Genomic DNA, 21,594 nt, shown 5'->3' on the forward strand with positions numbered 1-21,594 from the left:
GCTATGGTCCATAGATAGGGTCACAAAGAGTCGGGCACAACTGAAGGGACTTAGCATGCATTCATCCTCATTAACATCAGCCTGAGTATCTTGATGTTCCTGAAGCCAATATTTCTGATCTAGAAAGGATACTTAAGAATCTATAATTTCTGAGTTTCTCTTATTTAATCTATAAAATGGGAATAATAAGAGTATATTCCTTGTAGGATTGCTTTATGGATTGTAGATGAGAATGCATGAAAAACTCCCAGTGGAGTTCTACAAACATAGTAGATGCTCAGTTAATTGTGGCCTTTAGCTTCCTGCAAATTTATATTTCATAAATAAATCAACAATTTATTAAGAATTTACTTTATTCCCAATACAATCAATCCAACAAATCATCCAACGAGTCTTTTGAATTGCTTGGGACGTATCAGCCCTTTGATACAATCCAGAATCTCTGAGAAGTGGTCAGACTCCCTTTTTTTGCACTGCTGTTCTTTACGAGTCAAGGTGAGTGAGAGCAGTGTGGTAGCCATTCAGTAGAAGCGCTGTCTAGTCAATGATTATAAGACCACAGTGAGACAGAAGACCTTTTGACCCTCTCTGCTGAGTGGACAGTGTAGCTGTAGTATGGCTTTCCATATCTGCATATGTAAAGTTGACAACAGACAATAGTGTTGTTCCCTTGACAATTCTAGAGAAATATACCCTTTTTGTTAACATATGTTGACAAACTAAGTCTAATTAAGTAGTTGAATGCACTATATCCTCCAATTGTTAGTAAAAGACTTGAGATTTAATAAAAATCAAACTCATATTCTCTTTCTCATACTCACTGCACTGAACAAATAACAATGGAAATTCACAGTGCGTTTTCTTGAATAATTGCCAGAATGATCATCATTTAGTTCTAAGTGAAAGGTCTACAAAGCCTCCTCTGAGTTCTTCAGTCAGGATGCTCTCTCTCTGATATAGAACATCACAGATCGTCTGACTTGGTTTGTTGTGTCATTTCCCCCCATAGATTATGAGCTTACTTTTATGGATGATCATTGTAGCTAATATTTATTAAAGGCCGTCTTATTTGTCAGGGTCCCTAAGTGCTTTAAGAAGATTAACTCATTTGTTCATCAACCTTTCCAGGTGACACTACTGTTCATCTTCATTTTATAGATAAAGAAACTAAGGCCAAGGACAGTTAAGTAACAAGTCTAATTCATACAGCTAGTAAGAACAGGGTCGGCTCAACTCCAAGGTCACGCTATAACCATGGCCTCATATTGCCTCTTGGCACGGGTAGAGGTCGTTTCTTATCCATCACTGTCACCCCACAGTACCCACTTGAATATCTGGAACAGGGAGGGTCTCAGTGAGTTTTGACTGATACTGTATGGAGCAGAAATGCCACTTTTGCTGTCACTGACCGGTGTCTGATTTCTCTGTTGTGAAGAGTGGGAGCATGCTGGAGCAAACACACCCCTCGGGCTTGTGCCTCTCTCTGTCCTATGCCTTTTGTGCTGCTTTCTTACTCCTCTTCCTCCTTGCTAACTGCGTTATGTAGATTTGAAGTCGGAGCTCAGTTTACACAAAGGGAAAACAGAACTCTGAACATCCTGTGTGGGACTGAGAGGAGAAATACGTAATCCAGAAAAAAAAAAGATACATATAAGAAAATATTTAACTAATGAAGTCAAGATGTTATTTGAAATTAGCATATTGCAAACAAAGTTAATGTTTGAGTCCTTGTTCAGTGCCCTATTATTGTTGGTTTGGCTAGGTCTAAGAATAATCTGATGGGCAGGGCTTAAAGGTTCCAGATCACATGTGGGGAACAGGGTGCTATTCAAGCATATAAAAATCTGTGCCATCTATCTCTTGTATGTACTTGAACAGGGAAGAGTCTGTAAGTCTGTAATTCACATCTCCTGCCAGCAGAGAAAAGAAGAAACATGAGCACAGCAGGAAAAGTAAGGCAATTTTTTTTTAAGAATTATTCTAGTTAATGTAATACTGATGTTTGACTGCTCGAGAGACAAGCATTAGCTGGAAAGGAAAGTTTCCTTTATTCAGAGGCCAGCAACCTGTGTGCTAGTCACTCAGTTGTGTCTCTTCTGCAACCCCATGGACTATAGCTTGTCAGGCTCCTCTGTCCATGGAAATTCCCAGGCAAGAATACTGGAGTGGTTTGCCATTTCCTTCTCCAGGGGATCTTCCCGACCCAGAAAAGGAACCCATGTCTCCTGCATCTCCTGCATTGGTGGGCAGATCCTTTACCACTGAGCCACCTGGGAAGCAACAATGCAATACACAGAGATACACTATTTAATGAATAACAAAATTCATATATAAATTAGAAATAATTTATACTGAAATACAACTTAGAATATATGCTTCAATATACAAAGTATATTAAAGTACTATTGAGAAGGGTAATATCTAAATATCTTTAAGAAGAATGTAGAGCATCTATACCTATTAAAGTCTATATTTCTATATTAAGTAAATGTGAAATAGTTATAGCCAATCATGAGTAATTTTCAAGTCTAAAGTTAGAAATGAAATGTTTTTATCAAGAAGTTATGTCTATATTAAGATATCATAATCTAAATGTCATTCTTTATAAAGTAACTTAAATAATAAAATTCTTTATAATATAAATGTTATTCTCTTTAATAATCATCATTCTTTTATGAATACAGGAAAGTTAAATGTGACAAAACTTTTATTGATCTCAAAGCATTAGAATCATCAAGGCTAAGCAAACCAATTGAGATGCAGACGTTGAGAACGGACTTGTGCACACAGCAGGGGAAGGAGAGGGTGGGGTGAATTGAGAGAGCAGCACTGACATATCTACACTACCATGTGTAAAACAGACAGCTGGGGGAAGCTACTGCACAGCACAGGGAGCTCAGCTCAGGACTCTATGACAACCTGGAGGGGTGGGATTTGGGGGCGCTTAGTAAGAGGGAGATTCAAGAGGGATAGGATATATGTATATGTACAGCTGATTCACACTGTTGTACAATAGAAACTAATACAACATTGTAAAGCAATTATACTCCAGTCAAAAAACAAAACATTTTTAAAGATAAAGCAAACCAGAATCAACATGCAAATTCTGATTTTAAAGGGTCCTATTATGGCACAATTCAGGGAATTCCCATAGAAACGTTATCTTCATGCAAAAGCCAATGTGATTTTACACACAAAAATAATAATAATAATACTGATAAAGTTTGAACCACTATTTACATTGAGAACAGATATATTTAGTTCTAAGTCTTCCACAGACTCATGTTTATTTGTTCAATGCTTACAGGTAGAGAGAAATACACATGGTTGCTCAATACAATCAGTTCATGTTGTTTAACTGCTTAATGGCAAAAGCCTGTGCAACTGTTTCTAGTAGGTTTGCTGTGTTAGGAGTGAATTGTGCAATATAATATCTCGCTATAATGGCAGGCCTATATAGTATGGCCTATATCAGGCATATACATATAACAGGCCTATATCAATAAGACTGGTTGGAAATCATACAGATGATCAATTGGCAGTTTTCTTATTTTAACTTTATTTTCATGCATTACTGATTGGCATTTACAGTAGCATATTACATTTCAAATGAAGAATAGTTAAGAAAAGGAAAATTTTAATTTTTCAAAACAGAGTTCAGAGATGGAAAGGGTAGGCCAAATGCATTAATTAAATTTATAAATTACAGGCAATCAAATCCCCCTCCTCAGGTACAACATCAACAACTTTTAGCTATATGATAACACTTCACTTATGTTTAACCTTCTGGCATTGTATTTTCTTCAAATGCTAAATGACAATAGTAATAATACCTACTTTCATAAGGTGGTTGTGAGAATTTAATAAACTAATACTGGAAAGCATTTAAAATAGTGCCTGGTACATAGAAATAACTCAATAAATATTAATCAGTGCTATTATTGTTGTTATTGTTATCTAACTTCTAATCTCTTGTTAATCTTTTACTATCATCAAGTTGTGAAAGATAAAATGGTATTCATTCTTCGGACACCCAGCTTTGTAAATTTGGGAAAAGTATTCATCAAATATTGAGTCAGTTGAGCCTCAAGTTTTTCATCTGAAAAATAAGACTAATGATTCAGTAATACTGCCCTGTGAAGTTTAAAAGTCAAACTCGTATCTCACCCAACACAGCTGGAGAAGACTCTTTAGAGTCCCTTATACTGCAAGGAGATCCAACCAGTCCATTCTAAAGGAGATCAATCCTGGATGTTCATTGGAGGGACTGATGCTAAAGCTGAAACTGCAATACTTTGGCCACCTCATGCGACGAGTTGACTCACTGGAAAAGACTCTGATGCTGGGAAAGGTTGGGGGCGGGAGGAGAAGGGGACAACAGAGAATGAGATGGCTGGATGGCATCACCGACTCTGTGGACATGAGTTTGGGTGAACTCCGGGAGTTGGTGATGGACAGGGAGGCCTGGCGTGCTGTGATTCATGGGGTCGCGGAGAGTTGGACACGACTGAGCGACTGAACTGAACTGAACTGAACATCATTGGCACCCCAATATTCAATACCTCTCTACCATTAGTGTATTATATCCAACTACTCTTATATTTATTGTGGCATTGGCCATAATGAACATTTTGCAGAGTGGAAGGATTTTGTGTATATATCCGTTCCGTTCCGTTCTGTCGCTCAGTCGTGTCCGACTCTTTGCGACCCCGTAGACTGTAGCCTACCAGGCTTCTCCGTCCATGGGATTCTCCAGGCAAGAATACTGGAGTGGATATAGTAAAAATAAATTATCAGATAAATTTCAACTGAGTTTTTATCATGTTTGTAGTATGCTGTTAATTCTCTTTAGAAAAATCTCTCAATTACACAAGCTCTGCAAAAGTGAAGACAAGCACTAAGCATATATGCTCAACTTTTATTTGTAAGAACATCTGTAGGTGAGCTATGCTAGCTAGAAAGTCAAACACAGTTCTCCCATTTTTAAGTGTGTGTGTGTGTGTATGTGTGTGTGTAGTTTTAATCTCTACAATTTTAGGCTCAAATCCAATCTGGAAGAAATCTCTATTCATAAATTATATAACAAAACAGAGCTGCCAAATCTCACTTTCGAATGAGTGATGCAAACAAGTAGCCCATAGAAGAAGTAGAGAGAGAAATCAAAGAAGCAGGCAAATAGAGAAAGAAATTCTAGGCTGGGAGGCTTAGGAATTCTAAAGTCAAATCATTTTGGCTTAAGTGGAGAATTGAGGAAGAGGGAAATGAGTTTCATGTAAACAGACACTGAATCTAGTAGTAATATGATAGTGATTTAGAACTTCATGGACAAGACAACAGCTTTGGATAAACAACCAATTTCAGAACCACATTAGGAAACAGAACCTTTAGAGGGGAAAACAATGATGATTTTTCTTCATAAAAGAATATATTCCATTTTTATCTCAGTGTCTCCCTATAGTTAATTCTGTTTCTCTTTCCTTGTGTTATTGCCTTACACATTTTTATAAAAAGTCACTATTATTCTTTTTGCAAATCAGAGGTTGTTCATGTTCATGGAACAATATTAAGTTTCAGACATGGGGCTAGATGATACATGTGAAAAGATTAAAGGCACAATCCCTGAATTCAAGGCTGGTGGGAAAATGGTGCCATCTTTCTGCTCAATTTTCAGGTAATAAAATGCAAAGCAGCCGTGCTGTGGGAGCTCAAGAAACCATTTTCCATTGAGGAGGTGGAGGTTGCACCCCCTAAGGCCCATGAAGTTCGTATTAAGGTAAAATTTTTTTTCATTTCTATTTAATCTTAGGTTTAAATTTTTCAGAATGTAACAATGAAAGTAACCAAAGCACTTGTAATATAGTCTTCCAGATAGTGGAATTACATTTGTTGTCAAGGGAAGCTGTAAATCAAAATTGTTAAATTTTTAAAAAAGAAACCAGAGTATGTACAGTATAATCCTAATGAAATGAAGAATTCATGTGGTGGCTCAGCAGTAAAGAATCTGCCTGCCAACACTGGAAACATGGGTTCGATCCTTGCATTGGCAATATCTCCTGGAGAAGAAAATGGCAACCCACTCTGGTATTCTTGCCTGGGAAATCCCATGTGCAGAGGAGCCTGGTGGACTACAGTCCATGGAATCACCAAGAGTCAGATACGACTTAGCAACTGTTGAGGTCCTTTAATGGACCGGAACCTGGTGGTCCAGAGTTGACCGATAAGAAAGTAAAGGAGAGGGGTAAAAGGCTGATACTCCTTGGTTTACGCAGAAAGCCAATAAAGCCCCTGGCATGGGGCTTGCTTTGTTCACGAAGGCCTCAGGAGCCCTCTTGATGGGGTGAAGGCACAGAGAGCCTTCTCGAGAGGGTCTTAGAAGCCTGGTCAGGAAAGTGAACCCAGAGAGCCTCTGCGCTCCAGGAATTAGCCTGAAAGAGAGAGAGAGCAAGACAAGGGGACCAAAGCTCTGATGGAGCAGAGGTGTTTTAATCAACATGGTGTGGGCATATATACTGTAGTTATTCTCAGCAAAGATAAAGATTAAAGTTCCAGACTTACAAAACATAGGCGATCCACATTAAAGAGAGAGAGTTGTAAGTAATCTCTTTTACCATATGGTTCATAGAAAGGAAGAGGAAATGCCTGGATTCCTCAGCCCCAGGGAGAGGCTTGCCTCTCCTCTTAATTCCTGAATATTCAGGAATTAATAAGGAACAGTGAATTCCTGACAGATCCAAAACAGCACACAGGAAGCCTCCTGTTAGATGTTTCCTGACAAGCAACTAAACAACAACAACAACCAAAAAAAAAAAGTGCAAAGGAATATATGTCATTTAAAATCAATTAGCATTATGTGGTGGCACTTAAGTAACTTTATTTTCTTATCTGCATTTTCTATTTCTATCAAAATGACTGTATATTATAGTGTAATATTTCAGAAACAATTTCACAGATTACTCCAAATTGTTTAATGCATGAAAGGAAAGTAGAGTGTTATTAGGCTGAATAACTTCGGGTATAAATTGAAACTGTATTTGGAAGAGTAGGAATTTTTAGCAAAACACTGTAAAATTCTTCAGTGCAATTTCAGGAAAATGAGTATGTTAAGTCCATCTGAGGGTCATAATCTTATCTGAATCTAATCAACCTCCCTTTACCCTACAGATGGTGGCCACGGGAATCTGTCGCTCAGATGATCATGGGGTTAATGGATCTCTGGTAGCATGTCTTCCTGTGATCTTAGGCCATGAGGCAGCCGGCATTGTGGAGAGCATTGGAGAAGGGGTGACTACAGTAAAACCAGGTACAGAATTCACACTTTGGAAATGTGCCTTGGTTCAGGGCCCCAAGATGATGTAGCCTGGATAATGACACTGGAGTAATGAGAGATGAAAGAAACGTGTTTAAGGCTGAGCTGGGACAAAGGTCTCTTTCTTTTCCCCCTTCCTGCCTGACTCAGGCATGTATGCATCCATGCACTACTGTATTCTCTCCTTCAGCAAGTATTTCTTGAGGACCTATTAGATGTCAGGCACCATGTTAGATCCTGGGAATACATGAGGATTGAAAGAGACCCAGTGTCTGCCAGAGTAGAGTTCATAATCAGTTAATTCCCATATTAGTGTTGTCAAGCACTGTTTTCTACCAGGTCCAAAGAAAACTACTGATGAGACCGAAAAATCATGTCTAGACACAGTGGAGATAAACACAATCAGTGTTTTGAACCTGTTCAGTGCTGACTTCACACAGTGGGGATTGTGAGCTCTGGAATGAATCAACATAATCTCTTCTCAGGTGGGAAGTGGAGCCCATTCACAGGTTTCCCCTCTGAATACATGGCCACTTTTCCTTAAACCATGATTAAACATGACTGGTTACCAAGGACTATTTTTCTTGAATATTTACTGTATCCTATTATTATATATTAATACAGACAAGTATTTTTAGATGTAAACAGTGAATAAACAGAAAATTTCCATGCCCTCATTGTATATAATCTCTTAAATGTTATTTTTCTGAGTCTTTTGAATAAGTAGTATAGATGATTAAAAATAAAAATTATGTTTAATTCTAAAAAATCACTTTAGCTGGTAGATTTGACCTCCCTACTTACAAAATGCTTAATTGACCGGTAAACCAAAAACAATAAAATAAGTTGTCTGGTTTGAGTTTCAGTTCTTAGTATTTCCTTTAGTTTGAAATCTGTTAATAACAAATGACACCCTTACTTTTCACCCCTGCTCCCTCCACCAGTAAAAATAAATTGTCTACAAATCATCGGCTATAAACATTTGAAAGTCAGTTCCTATCCTAAAAGAAAGTGTCTAACTTATTATTGAGGTTTGAGGTTTTCAGAAGAATGTCTTAAATTCTTACTTGTCCCATTTTTGTTTGTTTTCCTTAAAAAAGAATTAATTTTTTAAAAGAAGGATTCATTTCATAATAGAGATAAGCATAATCACTTTGAAAAGCCAGGAAATGGATGTTGAGGTTCTTATTTTTATTGTATTATTACTATTACTATTACTGTACTATTACTAGAAACTATCACCAGATTATCTAGTGGAACTATGGCAGACTGCTCACAAGTTAAATATATGTTTATACTTATTAGTAAGAATATTTAGGGTTTAATTACTAAATATTAAATGAGATCGTATCTATAAAATCCCTAAGAGAAAGGGCACACAATATAAGAGAACTATCAACACAGTGGAACTACTTTTAAAGATCATGTTTTCACACTTGCAATTTCTTTGGGCATCTTCAGCATATATCGGAGAAGGCAATGGCAAGCCACTCCAGTACTCTTGCTTAGAAAATCCCATGGATGGAGGAGCCTGGTAGGCTGCAGTCCGTGTGGTCGCTAAGGGTCGGACACGACTGAGCGACTTCACTTTCACTTTTCATTTTCACACATTGGAGAAGGAAATGGCAACCCACTCCAGTGTTCTTGCCTGGAGAATCCCAGGGATGGCGGAGCCTGGTGGGCTGCCGTCTATGGGGTCACACAGAGTCGGACACGACTTAGCAGCAGCCGCAGCAGCAGCAGCAGCATATATAAACCCAAACCGATAACAATACTGACAGGCAATGACCAAGACATAATGCTGACAGGACCCTATTGGAGACTTCTCAAAGTCAAGTGCCTCTAATACATATGCATAAGCTTTAAGTTCTTACTTAATTTCTTTAATCCTGCGTAGAAATTTAAGAAGAATCTGTTTTATCCTCATCCCCAGGTGATAAAGTCATCCCACTCTTTGTTCCCCAGTGTGGAGAGTGCAATGTTTGTAAACACCCGGAAGCCAACCTCTGCCAGAAAGGCGAGTGAGTATCTGTTACTCTCCTTAACAGTGAAGGAATCTGCACGTTAGTTATGCTCCTGTCTTACACCCTTTTGTGTTTGTGTGTTGCACTGACCAGCCTGAAGGAGTCTCAGGGGACCCTTAATGATGGTACCTGCAGGTTCACCTGCAGGGGGAAGCCCATCCACCACTTCCTCGGCACCAGCACCTTCACCCAGTACACAGTGGTGAATGAGATGTCAGTGGCCAAGATCCATGAAGACGCACCACTGGAGAAAGTCTGCCTCATAGGCTGTGGATTTTCTACTGGTTATGGGTCTGCGGTCAAAGTTGCCAAGGTAGGAATGACAATGAGTGATAAAACCAGCTACACTCAGACTGTCAGGAGCTAAAAGCAAAGCAATTTCTCACAGGAATCTGAGATCATTCTTCACAGATTTATTGGAAGATTTCCCCTCTTCTACCATAATAGCATTGCTATGCTCCACAGAATTGAGGATGTTGATTAAAAGTAGAAGGTACCCTCAGAAGAACTGAGGGCATGTCCTAGAAAATTTATCCGTTATCACAAATGAAAAGCTGTTGATAATTAGTTAAGAAAAAGTAAAGGTGTTTTCCATAATTATTCTTCTGTATGTGTTCTTTATGGTATTACTAAATTATAGACCTAGGAGTTCATTTTATCATTCATTTAGTGCCTACATGAGCCATGCACAGTAGGTTCTACTAAGTTTTGAGGAAGCAAAAGTAAACAAAATGAAGGGGCTGACTATGAGGAGCATTTAATTCATGGATCCTCTACTCCCAGAATTAGGATCAACAGGAGATTCCAGAGCCTGACCTGGTATCCTGATATACCTCCAAACTGAGGGTCACCAACATGACCACTCTGTGTATCTCTATGAGGAAAGCAATAAAGCTTTGATGATGCATGAAGCATTTAATCCACTGCTATACCTCCTCCCCAGCCATGAACACATACACACACACAGAATTCAGAAGTGGTAGGTTTTAAGGAGAAATTCTTTAAAGTCTCCTCTTCCTAAAAGGCAGGAAATCTAGTAGTATCCTTTTGTTTTATGAACTGACACCCAGAGACATAAAGTCATTTGCCCAAAATCTTACAGGTAGTTAACATGACAACTGTGACTAGCCTCCTCAAAACTCCTGCTGAATCATAAACCATAGTAGATATTTACCAACACTTCTAAATCACAATCACAAGCCTCATATTTTTCTAAGGTAAAAATATGGTGTCGTACCCCCACAGAATGTCCCTTAGGTAAGCTCCTGGAGAAGGAAATGGCAACCCACTCCAGTACTCTTGCCTGGAGAATCCCACAGACGTAGGAGCCTGGTAGGCTACAGTCCATGGGGTCGCAAAGAGTCGGACACGACTGAGCGACTTAAGCTAAACTCTAGGTAAGTTAAGACTTCCCTGGTGACTCAGATGGTAAAGCGTCTTTCCACAATTCTGGAGACCCAGGTTCAGTCCCTGGGTTGGGAAGATCCTCTGGAGAAGGAAATGGCAACCCACTCTAGTACTATTGCCTGGAAAATCCCATGGACAGAGGAGCCTGGTAGGCTACAAGACCATGGGGTCACAAAGAGTCGGACACTACTGAGCGACTCCACTTTCCACTTTCCATTTAGGTGAGTTAAACTATTGTGAGCACGTGTTTTCCATTTTTCTGACCTTAGCACTAAGTCCCTCGTGCAACTGCATCATCTGAACAGATTGTCTAATTGAACCTGCACACGGAATGGAAGTCAAGGGTATTTATGATAATGAATTTCATCCATTATTAAAATATAAACCAGCTTTTCATTGCATTATTTTTCATTTGTGTATTTTTTAAAGCAGGGATAAAGAACCGTTAAGAACACATTGGTCTCAAGCTGTGTTATCTTAAAATTACCTGTTAAATTTCCCCTGTTGTTAAGTTTGCTTAAGCTGGGGATAACTCTTCTATGCTTCACAGCTTATTTCTGCTCTCATTGTACGTCATGACTACTGAAACTAATTGAACCAAGGTGTTAATTATTGAGGGTTCAATTGGATAATTTTTTCAGTCTCCTCTTTTCCATTTATTATTTAATTTCACTAGAATTTTGTTTGTGTATGTGTGATGGACTGAAGCTGGCTATCAATAGATTTGAACCGCTAGATTTTCTTCAAGAGGGGAGTCACTAGCATCTAGAGCTCAATGGTCATCCAGTCCACTGGCTCCCAGCCTGGGTTTCCCACTGAAGTCACTTGGAAACTTGGTCTTGCCTGCAGAGTTGATGTTGATGTTTAGTCGCTAAACTGTCGCTAAACCCCATAAACTGTTTAGTCGTGTCCTACCCTCTGTGGCCCTATGGACTGAAGCTTACCAGGCTCCTCTGTCCATGGGAATTCCCACGCAAGAATACTGGAGTGGATTGCATATCTTTTTCCACTTAACCAGCACAGAGTCCGATTTAATTGCCTATGGGCTGTGACCTGGGCATTGAGAATATTTTTAAAGCTCCCTAGGTGAGTCTAATGTCCAGGAAAATTAGAGAAACATTAATTTAATTCAAACCCCTCATTTCAAGTGTGAGGCAGCTAAAGTCAAAAGAGGTTTTGACAAAATGTTGGACATAATTTGAGTAACTTCTGACAAGAAACAAAGCATGGCACTTTATACAATTTATGTTCTTTCTAACAATTGTTGTTGTTGTTTGTTGTTGTTTAGTTGCTAAGTCATGTCCAACTCTTTGTGACCCCATGGACTGTAGCCCAACCAGGCTCCTCTGTCCGTGGGATTTCCCAGGCAAGAATACTGGAGTGGGTTGCCATTTCTCTCTCCAGGAGATCTTCCTGACCCAGGGATCGCGCCCGCATCTCCTGCATTGGCAGGCAGATTCTTTACCACTGAGGCACCTGGAAAGCCCTTAACAATCATTACTTAATCCGTTTTCCCATTTTCTGAAAACACAGGTCACCCAGGGCTCTACCTGTGCCGTGTTTGGCCTTGGAGGAGTTGGCCTGTCTGTTATCATGGGCTGCAAAGCAGCTGGAGCAGCCAGGATCATTGCAGTAGACATCAACAAAGACAAATTTGCAAGGGCCAAACAGGTGGGTGCCACTGAGTGCATCAACCCTCAGGATTACGAGAAACCCATCGAGAAGGTGCTGAAAGAAGTGAGTGGTGGAGGTGTGGATTTTTCATTTGAAGTCATCGGTCGGCTTGAAACCATGGTATGTACTTTGAAATGTCTCAAGACATCAGCTTATGCATTCTAGAGTCTTCTTTAATGTGGCAGAATATAAACATTATATATAAAGATTATTTTAAAAACTATGGTGATTTTCCATCTCCTATTTGTTACCTGGGTTGCTTAATTTATTATGATGAGGAATCTCAATCCATCAATCAAAAAAAAAAAAAAACCTGCCATGAGTATTATGTCCTTTTTACAGAGGGAAGGGGGTTTTTACTGAGCCATCATAAATTTAAATTTTAGTTTTAAAAATTCAAACTCAAGTAAATATAAAGAATATAAATTCTGTTCTCAAGTTGGCAAGTTTGATTTTTCAACACATTGTTAACAAAAAAAATGATTTAACAATATTTGTATGTTTTAATGAATTCTGTTTTTTTCAAAGACCATACTTTGACCAAAAAAAAAAAAAAACAATGAGCAACTTTAGGCTCCCTATCATTTTATTAACAGAAAATATGCCCTGTTTTACCACAATAGACAGCACAGTGCCTGATACATAAAAAGCATCCAAATCTGTGTGCTGAACTGAATAATTTAAAAGGTCAACAGGTTTTCCCACCAAAAAATTTAAAGTGATATGTATCTTATAGTGTTGTTTGTGGATTACATGAGATGACACATGTAACATATTTAGCAAGTGCCACCTGTTAGTGGTAAGCTCTTAATAAATGTTATCTGGTGTTGTCAAAAGGAAGTACCATTTCCAATTGTGCAAAACTTACATCATCTTTAAAATATACATGATATTTCCCTTTTCCAGGGCATCTTCCTAACCCAAGGATCGAACCCAGGTCTCCTGCATTGCAGGTTTTCTTTACTGTGTGACCATCAGGGAAAACCCATACATGATACTACTTTCAAATAATTACAGATATCATCAATTGCAACAGAGAACACATCTCTAGCTACATTCCCCATAACCAGAATTCTCTAGAATCCTAATCAAAAAACCCCGAGACCAACACAATCACCCTCTTCAGGTTCTCCAGTAAGTCCCAGCAGTATTGGTAATAGGAAGCAGCACCTTAAGAGTAAAGCTCTTTGCAGCCTTGACCAGGAACAATTATTCCATAGATGACTGATGTTCCAAGGCTGTCAGTTGCTCTTTATGCCATTTTTAATATGGTTTTTCCTCCATTTTGTCTTGTGGAATTGGATTATTTTAAGTATCTGATAGCCACATGTCCTTAGGTTCTCTGATCTTCCAAGTGTCATACTCCCAAATCAAAGGATCAATTACTATATATTTCTGGGGTGGGGGGTGTTTTCCTAAACAAGTTTCTTACTACACACATGTCTAAAAACCTGACTGGAGGGAAAAGTCTTTCTTTTTAAGTTTCAGAGTAAAAATAAATAAATAAAAGCTCATAGAAGGTCAAAGCATATTTAAAACATGCCCATTTTGACCAATAGCTATATGGCTGTTTTGGCCAACAGCTTGCTCTTTGGAAGAAAAGCTATGACCAACTTAGACAGCTTATTAAAAAGCAGAGACATTACTTTGCCAACAAAGGTCCATCTCGTCAAAGCTATGGTTTTTCCAGTAGTCATGTATGGATGTGAGAGTGGGACTATAAAGAAAGGTCAGCACCAAAGAAGTGATGCTTTTGAACTGTGGTGTTGGAGAAGACTCTTGAGAGTCTGTTGGACTGCAAGGAGATCCAACCAGTCCATCCTAAAGGAAATCAGTACTGAATATTCATTGGAAGGACTGATGCTAAAGCTGAAACTCCAATTCTTTGGCCACCTGATGTGAAGAACCAACTCATTAGAAAAGACCCTGATGCTGGGAAAGACTGAAGGCGGGAGGAGAGGGGACCACAGAGGATGAGATGGTTGGATAGCATCACCAACTCGATGAACATGAGTTTGAGTAGGCTCTGGGAGTTGGTGATGGACAGGGAAGCCTAGTATGCTTCAGTCCATGGGGTCGCAAAGAGTAAGAAACAACTGAGCAACTGAAATGAACTGAACTGAACATCATTAATTAGAAGGGAAAGCAAATCAAAATCACAAAGGGATTATTACTTCATACCTGTTCGAATGAATATTATAAAAAAAAAAGCAATAGCAAGTGTTGAAAAGGGTGTGGAAAAAAGGGAATTTGTACACTATTGGTGGGAATGTAAAACAGCCACTATGAAAAGCAGTAAAAATGCTCCTCAAAAGATTTAAAATAGATCTTTCACCGTATGATCCAGTAATCCCACTTCTGGGAATATATACAAAGAAAATAAACTCACTATCTTAGACATGTGCATCCCCATGTTCATTGCAGCATTATTAATAGTAGCCAAGATATGGAAACAACCTAAATGTCCATATGGATGAATAGATAAAGAAATTGTGAGGTATGTGTGTGTGTGTGTGTGTGTGTATATATGAATTGTATATGTGTATATATATGAATGAATATTATTCAGCCATAGTAAAGAAGTATTCACATTTGCAAAAACTTGGAAAAATCTGGAGGACATTATGCAAAGTGAAATAAGCCAGCCACAGAAAGACAATTATTGTATGATCTCTCCTATATGTGGAGTCTAAAAAAATCAAATTCTTAGAACCACTGAGTAGAACAGTCGTTGCCAGGGGTGGGAGGAAGTAGGGGAGAAATAATGGGTAGATGTCAGAGAGTAAAAACTCTCAGTTATGAGCAAATTCTGGAGACATCCATGTACAGCATGGTTACTATAGAATTATTAACTATAGTTAATAATAATGCTTTATATACCTCCAATTTGCTAAGAAGGAAGATCTTAAATGGTCTCACTGCAAAAAAACTCTAGTAACTGTGTGAGGTGATAAATGTCTTCACTTAATTGTGGTAATCATTTCACATGGCATATGTATATTAAATCATCACACTATACACCCTAAAAAATCATGGCGTACAACCTAAAAATAAATTATTTTTGTCAATCACACTTCAACAAAACGAGTGTTCAGTTCAGTTCAGTTCAGTCGCCCAGTCATGTCTGACTCTTTGCAACCCCATGAACTGCAGCACACCAGGCCTCCCTGTCCATCACCAATGCCTGGAGTTGACCCAAACTCATGTCCATTGAGTCAGTGATGCCATCCAACCATCTCATCCTCTGTCGTCCACTTCTCCTCCTGCCCTCAATCTTACCCAGCATCAGGGTCTTTTCAAATGAGTCAGCTCTTTGCATCAGGTGGCCAAAGTATTGGAGTTTCAGATTCAATATCAGTCCTTCCAATGAACACCCAGGACTGATCTCCTTTAGGATGGACTGGTTGTGGATCTCCTTGCAGTCCAAGGGACTCTCAAGAGTCTTCTCCAGCACCACAGTTCAAAAGCATCAATTCTTCAGTGTTCAACTTTCTTTATAGTCCAACTCTCACATCCATACATGACCACGGGAAAAACCATAGCCTTGACTAGACGGACCTTTGCTGACAAAGTAATATCTCTGCTTTTTAATATGCTGTCTAGGTTGGTCATAGCTTTCCTTCCAAGCGTCTTTTAATTCCATGGCTGCAATTACCATCTGCAGTGATTTTGGAGCACCCCAAAATAAAGTCAGCCACTGTTTCCACATCTATTTGCCATGAAGTGACGGGACCGGATGCCATGATCTTAGTTTTCTGAATGTTGAGTTTTAAGCCAACTTTTTCACTCTCCTCTTTCACTTTCATCAAGAGGCTCTTTAGTTCCTCTTCACTTTCTGCCATAAGGGTGGTGTCATCTGCATATCTGAGGTTATTGACATTTCTCCTGGCAATCTTGATTCCAGCTTGTGCTTCTTCCAGCCCAGTGTTTCTCATGATGCACTCTGCATAGAAGTTAAATAAGCAGGGTGACAGTATACAGCCTTGACGTACTCCTTTTCCTATCTGGAACCAGTCTGTTGTTCCATGTCCAGTTCTAACTGTTGCTTTCTGACCTGCATACAGGTTTCTCAAGAGGCAGGTCAGGTGGTCTAGTATTCCCATCTCTTTCAGAATTTTCCACAGTTTATTGTGATCCACACAGTCAAAGGCTTTGGCACAGTCAATGAAGCAGAAATAGATGTTTTTCTGGAACTCTCTTGCTTTTTCAATGATGCAGAGGATGTTGGCAATTTGATCTGTTGTTCCTCTGCCTCTTCTAAAACCAGATTGAACATCTGGAAGTTCACGATTCACGTATTGCTGAATCCTGGCTTGGAGAATTTGAGCATTACTTTACTAGTGTGTGAGATGAGTGCAATTGTGCAGTAGTTTGAGCATTCTTTGGCATTGCCTTTCTTTGGAATTGGAATGAAAACTGACATTTTCAGTCCTGTGGCTACTGCTGAGTTTTCCAAATTTGCTGGCATATTGAGTGCAGCACCTTCACAGCATTATCTTTCAGGATTTGAAACAGCTCCACTGTAATTCCATCACCTCCACTAGCTTTGTTTGTAGTGATGCTTTCTAAGACCCACTTGACTTCACATTCCAGGATGTCTGGCTCTAGGTGAGTGATCACACCATCGTGAATATCTGGGTCATGAAGATTTTTTTTGTACAGCTCTTCTGTGTCCTCTTGCTACCTCTTCTTAATATCACCTGCTTCTGTTAAGTCCCTACCATTTCTATTCTTTATTGAGCCCATCTTTGCATGAAATATTTCTTTTTTATTTCTAATTTTCTTGAAGAGATCTCTAGTCTTTCCCATTCTATTGTTTCCCTCTATTTCTTTCTTGATCTGATGCTTATATCTTTCCTTTTCTCCTTTGCTTTTCATTTCTCTTCTTTTCACAGCTATTGTAAGTCCTCCTCAGACAGCCATTTTGCCTTTTTGCATTTCTTTTTCTTGGGGATGGTCTTTATGGTAAACATACATAAATTAGGGAAAAAATGTCCATTAGAAATGGGCAGTAAAAATATGGATCCATTAAAAAGAGAGAGCATCAAGAGGAGAAGAGAGAAATATTGATGATGTAACTGACAATGTATCTGGTTCACCATCATAATACCTGGTTAAAAGTACTGAGTTCAAGGTATCTACTTAATAATTAAATGAAAAATGAGTTAACCATTTCAGATTGTTCTGGGGTCACATGATGATAAACGTTACCTTTATTTGAAGAAACACATTATATATGTGTAATAATATTTGTGTCTTTATTATTTTCTAAAGAAGACCTAAGTACATAAAACATACAATTTCATTCAAAAATATTTTCTGGGTATCTTCTAAAGCCACATGTAGCGGCTTTAGGAAATAATGGGAAGTGAAGAAAAAGACAATCTCTTCCAGCCACACACTCACAATTTAACTAGATCCATAGCACATGATATTGTGTATCACAAATGGGAACTACCAGATAATCCACTTTAATGATGCTACATATTAATTTTATTCCAGATGTCTTCCTTGTTGTGCTGTCAAGAAGCATATGGTGTAAGCGTCATTGTCGGAGTACCTCCTAATGCCCAAACTATCTCTATGAACCCCATGTTATTGTTGACTGGACGTACCTGGAAAGGAGCTATTTTTGGTGGTATGTAGTTAGGGCTGCCGTTTATGGGGTCGCACAGAGTCGGACACGACTGAAGTGACTTAGCAGCAGCAGTTAGGCTTGAGGGCCAAATTCTTACTAACATCAGGAATTCTCCCTTTTGCAAGTGACAAGGCCAGGCTTTAAAATGCAATGTAGCTTAAATATACACTAAAATTCCTTTGTATCTATAGGCTTCAGATCAACTAGATGTGGAACTAATGTACCCAGAAAATCCCAAGGTAGACTTTAATGGTGTCCCCATAAACTGACTAGGATGTTTCAGCGTCATCTCTTTTGATTCTGGTGACTGCATAATGCACTGAGATACCTAGGAGGATCTAGGAAATCCATAGCAACAATTTGTGTCTGCACTCACTGCCCAGATGTAGACAACTGAAAAATTTTCTTCTTGACTCTGAGAATAATCATCTATACTATAATTTCTCTATGAGAGAAAAACCAAAGGCTCTGGTTTGCTGGGCGGAGAGATTTTTAAAAAAAAAAATCAAATCACTTCAAAAGGATATTGAAACACACTCTCTTATTAACCTCAGCAACAGTAGTCTGTGGACATTTTATAAACTTTCATTTAAATTTTATGTAGAAAGTCTGTCTCTAATCCTCTGCTTATATCTGGAATCTAACATTGATGTCACTTTCTTTTCAGGCTTCAAAAGTAAGGAATCTGTCCCCAAACTTGTGAGTGATTTCATGGCTAAGAAGTTTTCACTGGATCAGTTAATTACCCATGTTTTACCATTTGAAAAAATAAATGAAGGATTTGACCTGCTTCGCTCTGGAAAGAGGTAGATTTTAAGTTTTGGTGGGGTTTGACTAACAGAGAAAAAAAGGTAGAAGGATGAGAGAAAGGCAAGGATGGAGTGCCTTGGTTTTCCATTCCCAGTTCAGTCTCTGCATGTAGAAATAAGATCATATTGCAAAAAACTAAAATGCTTTGCATTTTCTGTTCTGCTGAAGCAGAATTATGTTGGTCACAGCAAATCTGAATGATCAGACCCTCTGCCATCTTCACAAGAGAATCCTCTGCTTTGCAAGGAAAAAGAATCAGAGACACATAGTCATATAACATGGAGTTATCCCAGTCCCTACCTGGCCACTTAAAATGGTTGACTATTAATAGCTACAGATTTAAATTACATTCCAGACATCCCAAAAACTCATTATGGAAGTCAGTGGAGATATATAGGCATCATTTTCTATGCATATATTACTTTTTTTAAAAAAGTGCTACTATTTTTACTTTTTTTCCATTTACAAAGGATTTTTCACAAATAAAAATTATTTCAAAGAGAAGGGGTACAAAATGCTATTTTAAATGTTTAAATCTACATTTTCTTCAAAACTTACAAAATCAAGTCAGTTCCATTTTCTACCTCTAATATTAATCTTTTACAAACACCTAAAAAGAAGAATTTCATCACTTGTATTTATAAATGAGACACAGTTAGTAATAGGCAGTTTTACCTAACTCCCACCTTCTTCTTCCACAGTCTCTGTTTTCTCTGTGACTTCACATTTCTTCTCATGAGGCTTTTTGGTTTTAAACAGTATTTCTTAAGCAGCCATACACATAACATATACTAGACAGTCTGATAAATATTACTGAAGAAGGAAAGAAACTAGCCTCCAAACAGTACCAGATCACATCCTTTCTAAAAAGCAGTTTGGTCATATGTATAAGAAACCTCAAAAAAAAACCAACTTAGATTCTATGTCCCAATTACATTTCTGAGAATCTATTCTACAGAAATTATTAGATATCAAATGTACATATCTTTAAGCATGTTTATTATCTATAATAGCAAAAATTGGAAACATCCTAAAAGTTCAACATTATAGGAACAATTAAATAAATTCCAAACATTACTAGAAATTAATTAAGCCATTTAAAAGGAAATGATTTCATTAAATTGGGAGATTCTCCTGATGTAATTTTAGGTTATAGAGTAGATAATACAGAACTTATATATACAATGCAGTTCCAAGTTTTCAATCAGAGCAATAAAAACTTATATATGTTTAGAAAAAAGATAATCAAAATTCAAGAAAATATTAGCACTGATTATTTCTAGATTGTGGGATTACAGGTTATTTTTACTTTCTTCTTTATATTGTCATTTAGTTTCTAAATTATCTATATACATTTTTCATAAATATGTATATATATACACACACATATATACACATATATTAATAATTTTTTAAGATACAAAGATCACCTTTTTCTAAAGCGTTTATCCATCAGAAGATGATTTTTAGAAAGGACATTAGTTCCAATAAAATGTTACATTTCTGATCTTCCCAAGAATAAAGTCTCTCCAAACACAAATAAACTTTTTTTCTACTTTTAAGTCTTCTTAAGCATTTCTTTATCTAAGCTCTGTCAAAATTTCAACATGGTCTTAATTTTATTACATTATCAGCACTTTTAGTCAGATTATCTATCATCTTGTAATTTGTGCAACCTATTTGTGTTTAAATCCCAGGAGCCCACACTAGATGTATGTTGTAAAGTAAGGTACAAATCTCTCTAAGTCTCTGTATCTATCGTCTCTAAAATGGAAATAATATTAGAACCTGCCACATAGTGTTAAGTAGAGGTTTAAATGATAAAATACATGATGAGCATCTACAGAGTGACAGATAGCATGAACTTATTACATGTGATTATCAGTTGTTGTTTTGTGTTTTTTATTATATAAGGAATGTAGACTATCAAAAATGATATTTTGAAAATCTAATACATAATGAAGTCTAAATGACAGTCATACTCAGAACGTTATAATTGAGGTTCAGGTTGGAGAAAAACAACAGGAAAAGATGAGCTGACCTTTTACTTGACTTGAGTGCATTAGGGATGGGAATGGAATAGCAAGAAACAAAGACAGCTTTTCAAAGAGACAAATTGAATGCTCTTTGTTCTCTCACATGGAAGAGTGTATATTATCTAAACACTAAAACAATTTCTATCTCTTATTTTCTGTTTCAGTGTCCGTACCATCCTGACATTTTGACTTGTAGCAGTCTTCTGCCTACTCTATCATCTGAAACATCAGCCAAACATCATCAATAATTCTGTTCTTCAGAGGTACTACCAACAAATTGCACATGGGAGCTTTCCAAAAGAAATAAAAATTAATGTGAAATCATTTTTCAAGCAAATTTTTAAAATTTAAGTGAGAGCTAGATAAACCATCGTATGTGTAATTGAGTCTAATAAAGTCTTCTTAATCATTCTGCTCATGTTGAATCATGCCATCTTTCAGACTGAGGAATGGTATTTCTTTTGACTTCTTGTACTTTTTGTGTCTTTGCCACCCTTAGTCTTTTAGCCTTGGTCATTGAGAAGGACCTCATTATACTTGCCCTCAACATATATGTGATGGGGTATTGTACTCAAAATCTTCTACCTGTACTTCCACTGTCTGTATCTTCCTCTTTAGGAAATGTAGCAAAACCCTACAGTAAAAGCTATAGTTTGAAAAAGAATACACTCTGATTTATAAGTGGAGAAGGTCCAGAAA

General features: G+C 37.8%; 1 protein-coding gene across 1 annotated transcript; it reads left to right on the forward strand.

Annotated features, from left to right (window-relative positions):
- The first annotated feature begins 1,819 nt into the window (after nt 1-1,819).
- LOC129561983 (alcohol dehydrogenase S chain) lies at nt 1,820-21,309 on the forward strand. Its single transcript, XM_088836215.1, has 9 exons — nt 1,820-1,952; nt 5,672-5,773; nt 7,162-7,300; nt 9,240-9,327; nt 9,424-9,643; nt 12,271-12,531; nt 17,914-18,049; nt 18,717-18,855; nt 21,060-21,309. Exons 1-9 carry the CDS (start codon nt 1,935-1,937, stop codon nt 21,082-21,084), a joined length of 1,128 nt encoding a protein of 375 aa, XP_088692341.1. The 5' UTR covers nt 1,820-1,934; the 3' UTR covers nt 21,085-21,309.
- The last annotated feature ends 285 nt before the right edge of the window (nt 21,310-21,594 follow it).

Source organism: Moschus berezovskii, chromosome 5, assembly GCF_049115385.1.
Source record: "Moschus berezovskii isolate FMDL1 chromosome 5, NW_MosBer_1.0, whole genome shotgun sequence".
Taxonomy (NCBI): domain Eukaryota; kingdom Metazoa; phylum Chordata; class Mammalia; order Artiodactyla; family Moschidae; genus Moschus; species Moschus berezovskii.

Excerpts from the sequence above, each read along its gene's own strand:
- LOC129561983 (XM_088836215.1), top strand. Across the intron at positions 9,644-12,270 it reads CTGCGGTCAAAGTTGCCAAG|GTCACCCAGGGCTCTACCTG; the intron begins GTAGGAATGACA and ends CTGAAAACACAG. Across the intron at positions 12,532-17,913 it reads TCGGTCGGCTTGAAACCATG|ATGTCTTCCTTGTTGTGCTG; the intron begins GTATGTACTTTG and ends ATTTTATTCCAG.